The sequence below is a fragment of the Miscanthus floridulus genome, chromosome 3 (genome assembly GCF_019320115.1).
Source record: "Miscanthus floridulus cultivar M001 chromosome 3, ASM1932011v1, whole genome shotgun sequence".
In the NCBI taxonomy this organism is placed as follows: domain Eukaryota; kingdom Viridiplantae; phylum Streptophyta; class Magnoliopsida; order Poales; family Poaceae; genus Miscanthus; species Miscanthus floridulus.
The window spans coordinates 62,094,109-62,106,090 of record NC_089582.1 but is presented as its reverse complement, the minus strand read 5'-3'; the positions used below and the strand labels follow the sequence as shown (position 1 = coordinate 62,106,090).

General features: G+C 45.6%; 1 protein-coding gene across 1 annotated transcript; it reads left to right on the top strand.

The window, feature by feature from the left end:
* The first annotated feature begins 289 nt into the window (after window positions 1-289).
* Window positions 290-11,776, top strand: LOC136543810 (uncharacterized). Its single transcript, XM_066536156.1, has 2 exons — window positions 290-1,219; window positions 10,892-11,776. Exons 1-2 carry the CDS (start codon window positions 290-292, stop codon window positions 11,774-11,776), a joined length of 1,815 nt encoding a protein of 604 aa, XP_066392253.1.
* The last annotated feature ends 206 nt before the right edge of the window (window positions 11,777-11,982 follow it).

Genomic DNA, 11,982 nt, shown 5'->3' with positions numbered 1-11,982 from the left:
TAGGTTAGTAAAACATGTTTGGCTACTATTGTAAATCATATAGAAATGTTTAGTTCAATTTTTGGAGCAATGTTTGTATTCAAATTAATTCAAAATTTGGCTTCAAAAATAAATTCCAAAAATTAGGGTTTTGAGCTAAGCGTGGACTTTGGTCTTACAATTAAAAATCTAGAAAGAATTTGGCTATGGTCATAAAAGCAAAGTTGTAGAGAATTAAATTCTAAACAACTTTCATTTTTGGTACATTTTCAAAAGAGGTCATTTTCTTGCTCAAAATAATATTTGAAAGATGACATTTAAAAATTCCTTGAAATTTTTATTTGGAAAAAAGGATTTTTCTCCTTCGCGGGCCGCCGCCTCGCTTCTGGCCCGCCTACCGAAGCCGGCCCAGCGCGCCAGCGAACCCGCCCACGCGCGTCGGCCCACCTCGCGCGCCGGCCTGCTCACGCCATCCCGCGCTGCGCTCGCCTCGGCCCAGCCCCACGCCGACCGCGGCAGAGAACTCCCGCCGCATGGCGACCATGTGCCGGCGTCGCTCGCCGCGCGGCAGCCGCGGCCTGACCCCACGCCCACGCACCCGCCTACACCTGCTGGTGCCTGTGCGCTCGCTCACTCCCGCCCGCGCTGCCTTCCTTCTCCTCCAGAGCCAAGAGCCCCAAGCTTTGCACTCGCCGCGCCCGCAGCTCCGCCGGCGTTGAGCTCCCGCACCACCGCGCCATTCCCCGATTCCTCCCGCCCGCAATTCCGCCTCGCCCTCCTTCAAGTCGCGCTCGAGCTTGCGCCGCCTTCTGAGCATAGGTTGAGCTTCCCCGCGCCTAGCCACCGACGGCCATGGCGCCGCCGTGCTCGGCCACCATGGAAGTCGTCTTCCTTCTCTTCTCCAGCCTCGCCTAGCTACCCTACCGCACTCGCCTTCTCCTCGCACATCCCATGCGCTCGCCAGCTCTCACTGCCGTGGCCGGAGATGGCCGCCGGCCTCGTGGCCGAGCAGCGTCGCCACGCCAGCGCGCACACCGGCGAGGCCTCTGCCTCAGCCAGCCAGCCGGGTCGGCCAGGCCGAGCGGCCATGGGCCGAAGCCCTGCCAGGCCACCGCGCTCCCCTTTCGCTCGGACCGCGCGGGCCAGAAGTGGCCATGGGCCAGCTGTTCCCCACGGGCCGGCCCAGTATTGCTTAAATGAATTGTTTTCATTTATTCTTTATTATTTGAAATCTGAAATGGTTTGAAAAATGTTTGGGTGCTCAAATTCGCTCCAAATTTGTTGAAACAAATTTTGCTAGGTTCCTTATCATTAGATCTACTTGGGAAAATTATTGCATGTCATTTTTGGGATACTTTTCTGTAGGATTTTATTTAATCATGTATATTGCTGATAACTTGAAAAATGTGTACAAAAATCTATAGGCTTCAGAAAAATATGATTCCAAGTTTGTTAATCTTCTTATGTCATGTACTTCCTAGGAAAAATATGTTTCATGCATGTGCTGTGGGAAAATTTTGAGGTGTAGTTCAAGTACCTTTAATGGCTGATTTTTGTTATTTTTGCTAGAGAACAAATTTTGTATAGAACATGCATGTGATAATTTTTGTACAGTCATTGTATGCTATGAAGAACCTAGGAAAAATATTAATTCTGTTGTTTGACACTTTTCACAGTTCAAAGTATTTTTATGTACAAAATCATGCCATAGTTTGTGATTTTTGTGTAGGCTAATCCACTCATTCAAATATCATGAAAATCTGATGGTAGTCTACTTAGAGTAGTACCATGCTACTGTAATTTTCTCAGATTTTTATAAGCACCAAAAATATAGATTTCTGTTGTAGCCCTAATTTAAAAGGAATTAAAAGAATCCTCTTTAATACAAGGTTAGTTAATAATAATAGCTTTGGTGTATCTTTGAAGCATTTCTTAAGATATGTTGACTTAACATATTAGTAGTAGAAGAGAATGCAGTAGATGACATGTGCTTGTAGTATAGTTTCTTGGATGATGTTGACTACCTTGCATTTAAACATATCCATTGCATTCATCTCCTTCGATGCACCGTTTGCATAATCACTTACGCGCATTGCATCATACAGGATCGCAAACCGAGAACCCAGTCGTCATACTCGAGGAGCCCGAGGAGTAGCTCGAGGTGCAGCAGTAGGAAGTGCCAAAAGCCGACGAGGAGGACGTTGAGGAACTTCCGGAGTGCCCCGATCACCGCCCGAGCTCCTTCGAGAGAGGCAAGCCCTGGAGCATTTTTCTCCTGGTTTGCAATTATTTCATTAAATGCTTTACTTTAATTGATGCATTACGTTCAGGAGTTGTTTGCAACCGTTGCTGCATTATACCTTGTTTACCTTTGTTATACTATATCCTTGTTACCCTGGTATCCGTAGTTGAGTCATTGCTTAGCTAGCTTAGACCAGTAGAAGTTGGGTGATTTCCTGTCACCTGCGAGCTATAGGTGTTTACTTGGATCTGCATGGATGACTATGAAGTCATGGTATAACTAAGTGTTAAATGAAGTTGAGACTGGACAGAGACTTGCAGAGTTTCGGACTGTAGTGTTTTCCGTCTGTGTCGATTAAGGACTGACCGTTGTTGGGCCTCGAGTCATGTTGAACGCATGCCTTACATTTAGCTGGCCGGATAAAGTACCTTCCGACCGCGAAGCTAGGAGATTTTTTGGGCCGAGTAGATTGCCCGCAACGCCCTGTGCCAGAGCAGGTGTGGTAGGACATGTGGGCGGGATGATAAGACCAAAGTGCAGTCGGTCGGCCCCCGGGTACATGTGGTTCCTGGCAAACTCGAGATTCTTGGAAAGTTGACTCGGTGATCAATATCTCACTTTAGCGGGTGAGTGGGGTTTGTGTAAGGAATAAATCACCAGCTGGTTAGGAATCGATTCGAATCGCCATCACTCCTGGATAGTGAGCACTTGACTTGAGTTACTTCATCGTAGTAAATGTTATGGAACACTTGGACAGTTATAATGAATATGACAGTATGGAAGTTATTTAATGATCATTGGTTATCATTATCTGCTTAATCACATGTTTACTCTAGTATAGGTGCAAATCTAGTCAACAGGTTAATAATAATTAACTTGGCAATAATGCTTTTTGAAAGGTTCTTGAAATACTAAAAATGCTTCTTTTTGCAAATGAGTCAGCTACCCTACTATAAAGCCCTTCATAATCCTTGGTGTCGCTTATTTTCGGTTATGTCGGGTAAGTCTAGCTGAGTACCTTCTCGTACTCAGGGTTTTATTCCCACTTGTTGCAGATGGGCAGATGTATTACGGCTACTGTATCAACTGCCTTTATCCTGCGATGGGTGATGCTTAGGACCATGGGCATGGTCATTCCTTACGTCTCGTCTGATGCTTTTGTTGGAGATGATCATTCGCTGGCACTATATTAAAACTCCGCATGAGTGTGTGTGGTTTGAACAAATGACTTCCGCTACTTTTATTTGAACTGGTTTTGTAATAACTATGTTGAAACTCTGATGTATCTGAGACTGTGAACTTTTATGTAATATGTGATGGTGACCGCTAAACTTATTACGATCTTGGCTGGAATGGAAGTTAGTTTGAAATCCTTCGCGATTTCACGGACTACCGGGTTATATGGGCTTAAGTTTGCTAAATCATCTGCCCTGGCGGATGATTTTCTTACTTAATTTCGTATAATTGGTCGGTTCTGTTACAGCTAGTATCAGAGCATGGTTTAGCGTGTTACTGTTCACAAGTGTATTTAAAACAAAAAGGCATTTGGAAAATGTGATTTTAAAACTATAAAGTGTGCCAGTGATCATATCCTTTATGCCCAGTTAAGGACTTTAGGTGGCTTAATTAAGTACTGACTTGGGGTTCTTGCATCATATTTCTCTTTCGTCGCTCATACGGCGTGCTATTGTATGAGTGCCACTTGTTTGAGTGGTAATGAATGGATCATTTGCCTCTACACGTCGATAAGTGTGAGTTGTGAGAGCATGATTGGATACACCGCCGATCTAGGGTGAATGCTTATATGATGCTGGAGTAATTACATGTTCTACGCATGTTTTACAAAGGTATCTCATGTATGGGTCTTCCGTCTGTTGAGGCGATGCCGTCAGTAGGATGATGGTTCGGGTAGTTACTACCGTTGTACACGTATCTGGAGATTCATGTAGAGCGTGTAGATAAAACTTTACTGCTTTTATGCATTCATTAGGAATTGGGCTGAAATGAATCTTCTATAGGTACATAACAACGCTATCGTGTAGAACGTATTAGCTACGTATTGAGAGATCGTTGTATGCCACCGAATTCGTCGTTAGAAATTATTTATTTCCTAAGTTTGTGAGAACGTATGGCACGTACATACATCATGTTACTTGTGCATTTCATTCATGTCATGCATTCCTCCCCTTATAAATTGGTTATCTCTTTTGATAAAAGTTGTATCACCTGAAATATGTTTCCCCGAGGTAATAAAAGAACTTTTGCTACAGATGGCCCGCACGAAGCAGACCGCCCGTAAGTCCACCGGAGGAAGAGCACCTCGACGTTCGTTGGCCCTGAGGGAGCACCGCACCATGGACACCTTCTTGAGCGAGTTTGGCATGCCAACTCTGCTTTGGAGAGTGCTCCATGATGTGGGGTACCCAGAGGGTCAAGAGCTGGTGTACTCTTGGAATGAGAGCCAGTTAGCGGAGGATGGACTCGCAGTGGTGGAGATCATGGTTTCTGCTCTCAGTGATGCTCTAGATTGGGATGGTTGGCATTTGGAGTTTGAGGGTCGCACTCCAGCTGAGGGTGCAGAGGGAGCAGCCTTCCGTGTCATCAGGGACATTATGAGCAGATTTCCCAGTGAGCTTGCAGCAGCTCTAGCTGGTACTTTTCCTAGGGATGATCCTCGTGATGCCATTTGGGTTCAGCCTCAAGGAAGTGCATTGGTCAGAGGTCTAGCTGAAGGACAGGCTAGCGACAACCAGGCAATGAGTGCTATGTTCGCCACCATCAGAGCATATGAAGGTCTTGAGAGTACCTACTGGACTTTGACTGGCTTGCGTAGTGAGGATAAGCTAAAAGGGAAGAGGCAGAAGAAGAGACATGCATGTGCTATAGCTAGCTTGCAGGAGCAGTTGGCTGATATGAACTTACAGAGAGATCAGGCGGTTGAGAGAGGTGATAGAGCTATGCAGCAAGTGCATACGTTGACTCAAGCCAACAACAATGCAGACTACATGATTGGACAGCTGGTTCAGGAAAGGAATGAAGCCTAGAACGCAAGAAACCTTCTGCTGCAGAGGGTTGATGAGCTAGAGGAATACAACGGCTACCTGCACGAGGAGTTTCACGCGCTCTATAATGGGGTTGGCCCATATGCTCCACCAGACGCCGCTGGCATGGACGTTGACAACGACAACGAGGACGAGCCTACAGTTTCACCTGGGGGTGATGGTGACATCTCCGATCCCGATGATGGCCCCGAGGAGTAGGCTAGTTGCCTTGCGCTAGTATCTAGGTCTCGTCGCGATGACATTTCTTTTGTTGGCATGTATCTATCGTATGTTGCTTCGAACCTATGAGACTTGGCATGTGGTTGGAACTTGATTTTCAAATGCGATATCTGAACGCATAAAAAGTCCAGTGTATGTATGCTGGCAATTTGATTGTATGGACGCGATGTTTGCCGTTGAAGTAATTCGATTAAGTGCTGTTGTTTTAATTGGGATGTGATTGTTGTGCCTCTGTTTTATTGCATGAATTTATTCTCTCTAGTAAATTCAGTACGGCATAATTTTTTTTCTTCACTCGCAATTATTACAGCTTCACTCAATCGTTACTTGTTGCTAAAATATGCAGATGACAAACACTCACCGAACTATGTATGAGGCCGCTGAGCCCGGTGCTAACGGTGCGGGGACTGGTGGTGGTGGTGGAAACCACGGCAACAACAATGAACCTCCCCATGAACCACATTTGCCACCTCCTCCCCCATTTACCCCCGAGATGTTCTTCGCACAGCTGCTCGGGAGTCAGCGCAACACGGAACAATCCCAGAAGAACATGGAGGATCTTCTTCGAACCATCGCCAACAACGTTCAACGTGGTAACAATCAAAGTGGTGGCATGGGAGTGAACCAATATAGCAGCTTCAAAGATTTCATGGACACCAGGCCACCAGTATTCAAGGAAGCAACAGAGCCACTTGATGCTGAGGAATGGATCAACACGATGGAAGATAAATTCCATGTGTTGAGGATGACGGAGGTTCTAAAAACGGAGTATGCTGCACTTCAATTGCAAGGACCGGCGGGAATGTGGTGGAAGCACCATCGCACTACCTTCCCTCCAAATGCTCAGATTTCTTGGAGAGAGTTTGCTGAGGCCTTCTGTGGAGCCTATATTCCACCAGGGCTGACCGAGATGAAGTTGGGAGAGTTTCTGGCGTTGAACCAGGGCACCAAAACCGTGACGCAATACCTGCATGCCTTCAACAACTTGTGTCGCTATGCTCCCGACATGGTTGACATAGATGCTAAAAGAATAGCCAGTTTTAAGAGGGGTCTCAATCCAAAAATGATGAAGCATGTTGGTACCAACAACCGCGTCAGATTCAATGACTTCATCAGCGACTGTCTGAAGTAGGAGAAGAATAACAACGCCAGCACCGCAGCCAAGACACGCAAGAGAGCCTTTGAAGGTGGGCCGTCTCAAGCTAGAGCCCCTATGGGAGGTCATCCCCCATATCGCCCATCGGCACCTGGCGCTAGGTTCCGGCCACCTTAGCAAAGAAGCCAAAATTTCCGTGGACCTCAAAAGCCATACAAGATGGCAGTACAGCCCATCAAAGCAGCCGCAACTGCGGTACAAGGCAGTTCCAAGGGAGCTGTGGGATCTGTCGGGACAGTGAGAGGACCCTGCTATAACTGTGATCAACCCAGCCATTTCTCGAGGTTTTGTCTGTACCCGCCCAAGAAGAAGCAGCAGACTTATAATGCTAGAGTGCACAGTACAACAGTGGATGAAATTCCTGAGGGAGAGCCTGTCACTACTGGTAAGTTTCCTATCAACGACAACCCTGCAGTTGTTCTATTTGATTCTGGATCATCACATTCTTTTATGAGTCAAGCATTTGCATAGAAACATGGACAACTATGCACAGAATTGGGTTATGGGTACTGTATAAGTTCAGCAGGGGCTGATGTTTTGACCAACCGGATGGTTCGAGGGGCAACCCTTGAATTAGGTAGCAGGAAGTTCTGAGTGAACTTGATAGTTATGCCTGGGTTAGTCTTGGATGTCATTATAGGGATGAATTGGATGAAGGATTGGGGAGCAGTCATAGATACTGGAAGTCGAGTACTTACCCTTAAGGATCCCCTGGGTGAGGGTACTTTCTGAGTACTATTGCCTTGGAGAACAGACCTGATAAGTGTTACATGTGCTACGGCAGTCATTCCTATTCATCAGATTCCGGTAGTGTGTGAATTCCCGGATGTATTCCCGGATGAGCTACCTGGTCTTCCACTAGATAGGGAGATTGAGTTTGGAATTGAGCTAGTCCCCGGAACAGCTCCGATTTCAAGGAGACCCTATCGGATGCCTCCAGATGAGTTAGCTGAGCTGAAGAAGCAATTAGAAGATTTGTCAAAAAAGGGGTTTATTTGGCCAAGCAAGTCTGAATGGGGATGTCCCGCTTTGTTTGTGAAGAAAAAGAAAGAGGGCACATTGAGAATGTGCGTAGATTATAGGACACTCAACGCTGTAACCATCAAGAATAAATATCCCTTGTCACATATTGATGTTCTGTTTGACCAATTATCCAAGGCCAAGGTGTTCTCAAAAATAGATTTGAGATCTGGTTATCATCAGATCAAGATTAGGCCACAGGATATACCGAAAACTACATTTTCCACCAGATACGGGTTGTATGAGTATCTTGTCATGTCTTTTGGCTTGACAAATGCTCCTGCATACTTTATGTTTTTGATGAATACAGTTTTCATGCCAGAATTGGATAAATTTGTGGTAGTGTTCATCGATGACATTCTGGTGTACTCCGAGAACGAGAAAGATCATGAAGAGCATCTGAGAACTGTCTTGACCAGACTTAGAGATCATCAACTATATGCTAAGTTTAGCAAATGCGAATTCTGGTTGAAGGAAGTTCCCTTCCTTGGTCACATTCTGTCAGAGAATGGAGTTTCAGTCGATCCAAGTAAGGTGCAAGAAGTTATGAATTGGAAAGCACCAACCATAGTTCCTGAGATTAGAAGTTTCTTAGGACTAGCTGGTTATTACCGTCGCTTTATACCAGATTTCTCAAAGATTGCCAAACCAATGACAAGCCTCCTACAGAAGGATCACAAGTTTGTGTGGACAGAGGAGTGTGAAGCAGCTTTCCACACTTTGCGGAAACTGTTAACCACTGCTCCTGTTCTAGCACAATCAGATATCGAGAAACCATTTGATGTGTTTTGCGACGCATCAAAGACTAGATTGGGTTGTGTTCTTATGCAAGAAAGGAGAGTCATAGCTTATGCATCACGTCAATTGAGAAAGCACGAGGTCAACTATCCAACACATGATCTTGAACTTGCTGCAGTTGTGCACGCCCTAAAAATTTGGAGACATTATCTACTTGGTAATGTGTGCAATATTTTCACGGATCACAAGAGTCTTAAGTATATCTTTACCCAACCAGAGCTAAACATGAGACAGCGCAGATGGTTGGAATTGATAAAGGATTACAACTTGAATGTGCAATATCATCCTGGTAAAGCCAATGTGGTGGCAGATGCTTTGAGCAGGAAGTCACATTACTTGAATGTGCAGCCATTACTTGAAGATGGGTTTGATCTAATGCATCCTGCTATGTTACATAGTATTCAGATTAGTTGCTCTTTGGAAAGTAAGATAATAGAAGGCCAGAAAACCGATAAGGGGATATTCCACATCAAAGAGAAAATAAAAGAAAAGCCGTCTCAACACTTTAAAGTGGATGAACAGGGCATGTTGTGGTTTGACAACCGTCTTGTGGTTCCCAAAGATCGAGAGCTTAGGAATAAACTCATGGATGAAGCTCACCTTTCTAAGCTATCTATCCATCCCAGAAGTAGTAAGATGTATCAAGAATTAAGATCTCGTTATTGGTGGACCAAAATGAAGAAAGAAATTACAGCATATGTTGTCAGATGTGACACATGTTGTCGAGTGAAAGCCATCCACATGAAACCTGCCGATATGTTGCAACCCTTATCAGTCCCTAGTTGGAAGTGGGATGATATCAGTATGGATTTTATCATGGGTTTGCCCACTACCCCAAAAGGACATGATTCGATTTGGGTAATTGTGGATCGTCTTACCAAGACCGCTCATTTCTTGCCTGTCAAAACAGATTATCGACCACCTCAATATGCCGAGAAGTATATCACAGAAATTGTGAGGTTGCATGGTATACCAAAGACCATAGTGTCTTATAGAGGCTCACAGTTCACGGCTCACTTTTGGGAACATTTACACAAAGGCTTAGGAACTAGTTTGATTCGTAGTACCGCTTATCATCCTTAGACAGATGGTCAGACTAAACGAGTAAATGTTATTTTGGAGGATATGTTAAGAGCCTATGTATTGTCTTCTAAGGGATCATGGGAGTCATGGTTACCGTTAGCTGAGTTTTCTTATAATAATAGTTATCAAGAAAGCATCAAGATAGCCCCATTCGAAGCTTTATATGGCAGAAAATGTAGAACACCATTGAATTGGGTCGAGCCTGGTGATAGAAGGTATTATGGCATTGACTTTGTAGAAGAAGCCGAGAAGAAAGTTCATATTATTTAGCAGAATATGAAAGCGGCCCAATCACGTCAGAAAAGCTATGCAGACAGAAGAAGGAGACCCCTTATGTTTGAAGTTGGTGACTATGTTTATCTGAAAGTCACGCCAATGAAGAAGAAAAGGTTTGGAATCCGAAGAAAGCTTGCCGCGAGATTCGTAGGACCATACAAGATCTTGGAACGAAGAGGTTCGGTAGCCTACAAGTTAGAGTTACCTGAAACAATGAGTACCGTTTTCCTAGTTTTCCATGTATCACATCTCAAGAAATGTTTGCATGTTCCGGAGGAAAGAATAGAACCTCGAGGTATTCAACTTAAATCAGATTTGGTGTATCGTGAGCAACCAGTCCGAGTGTTAGACACAAAGGAACGCGCTACTCGGAATAGTGTGGTGAAAACATACAAGATACAGTGGGATCATCATGATGAGGGAGATGCAACTTGGGAAACAGGAGAGTATCTACAAAAATCTTATGAAGAATTTTATAACAAATGGTTCGTAACCCAAATCTCGGGACGAGATTTTTATAAGGGGGGAGGGCTGTAACACCCCAGTGTTATGCCTACATTTAGGCACTGCAAATCACGCATATCATGCATCATCAAGCATCCAAATCATACATGCTTAATCATGTGCATACCAATTGAAATATTGTTTTGAAACATCTGAAACATGCATGAAACCTGAATGTTGCATACACCTGTTAAGAATTGTTTTGCCCTAAATTTTTCTTGCTAGGTTAGTAAAACATGTTTGGCTACTATTGTAAATCATCTAGAAATGTTTAGTTCAATTTTTGGAGCAATGTTTGTATTCAAATTAATTCAAAATTTGGCTTCAAAAATAGATTCCAAAAATTAGGGTTTTGAGCTAAGCGTGGACTTTGGTCTTACAATTAAAAATCTAGAAAGAATTTGGCTGTGGTAATAAAAGCAAAGTTGTAGAGAATTAAATTCTAAACAACTTTCATTTTTGGTACATTTTCAAAAGAGGTCATTTTCTTGCTCAAAATAATATTTGAAAGATGGCATTTAAAAATTCCTTGAAAATTTTATTTGGAAAAAGGATTTTTCTCCTTTGCGGGCCGCCGCCTCGCTTCTGGCCCGCCTGCCGAAGCCGGCCCAGCACGCCAGCGAACCTGCCCACGTGCGTCGGCCCACCTCGCGTGCCGGCCTGCTCACGCCATCCCACGCTGCGCTCGCCTCGGCCCAACCCCGCGCCGTTCCCCTGCTCGCCGCGCGCCCACGCGCCGACCGTGGCAGAGAACTCCCGCCGCGTGGCGACCATGTGCCGGCGTCGCCCGCCGCACGGCAGCCGCGGCCTGACCCCGTGCCCATGCACCCACCTACACCTGCTGGTGCCCGTGCGCTCGCTCACTCCCGCCCGCGCTGCCTTCCTTCTCCTCCAGAGCCGAGAGCCCCAAGCTCTGCACTCGCCGCGCCCGCAGCTCCGTCGGCGTCGAGCTCCTGCACCACCGCACCATTCCCCGGTTCCTCCCACCCGCAATTCCGCCTCACCCTCCTTCAAGTCGTGCTCGAGCTTGCGCCGCCTTCCGAGCACAGGTTGAGCTTCCCCGCGCCTAGCCACCGACGGCCATGGCGCCGCCATGCTCGACCGCCATGGAAGTCGTCTTCCTTCTCTTCTCCAGCCTCGCCTAGCTACCCTACCGCACTCGCCTTCTCCTCGCACATCCCATGCGCTCGCCAGCTCTCACTGCCGTGGCCGGAGATGGCCGCTGGCCTCGTGGCCGAGCTGCGCCGCCGCGCCAGCGCGCACACCGGCGAGGCCTCTACCTCAGCCAGCCAGCCGGGCCGGCCAGGCCGAGTGGCCGTGGGCCAAAGCCCTGCCAGAAGTGGCCATGGGCCAGCTGTTCCCCACGGGCCGGCCCAGTATTGCTTAAATGAATTGTTTTCATTTATTCTTTATTATTTGAAATCTGAAATGGTTTGAAAAATGTTTGGGTGCTCAAATTCGCTCCAAATTTGTTGAAACAAATTTTGCTAGGTTCCTTATCATCAGATCTACTTGAGAAAATTATTGCATGTCATTTTTGGGATACTTTTCTGTAGGATTTTATTTAATCATGTATATTGCTGATAACTTGAAAAATGTGTAGAAAAATCTATAGGCTTCAGAAAAATATGATTCCAAGTTTG

Excerpts from the sequence above, each read along its gene's own strand:
- LOC136543810 (XM_066536156.1), top strand. The coding sequence starts at position 290 with ATGACATTTAAAAATTCCTTGAAATTTTTATTTGGAAAAAAGGATTTT. Across the intron at positions 1,220-10,891 it reads ATTATTTGAAATCTGAAATG|GATTTTTCTCCTTTGCGGGC; the intron begins GTTTGAAAAATG and ends ATTTGGAAAAAG.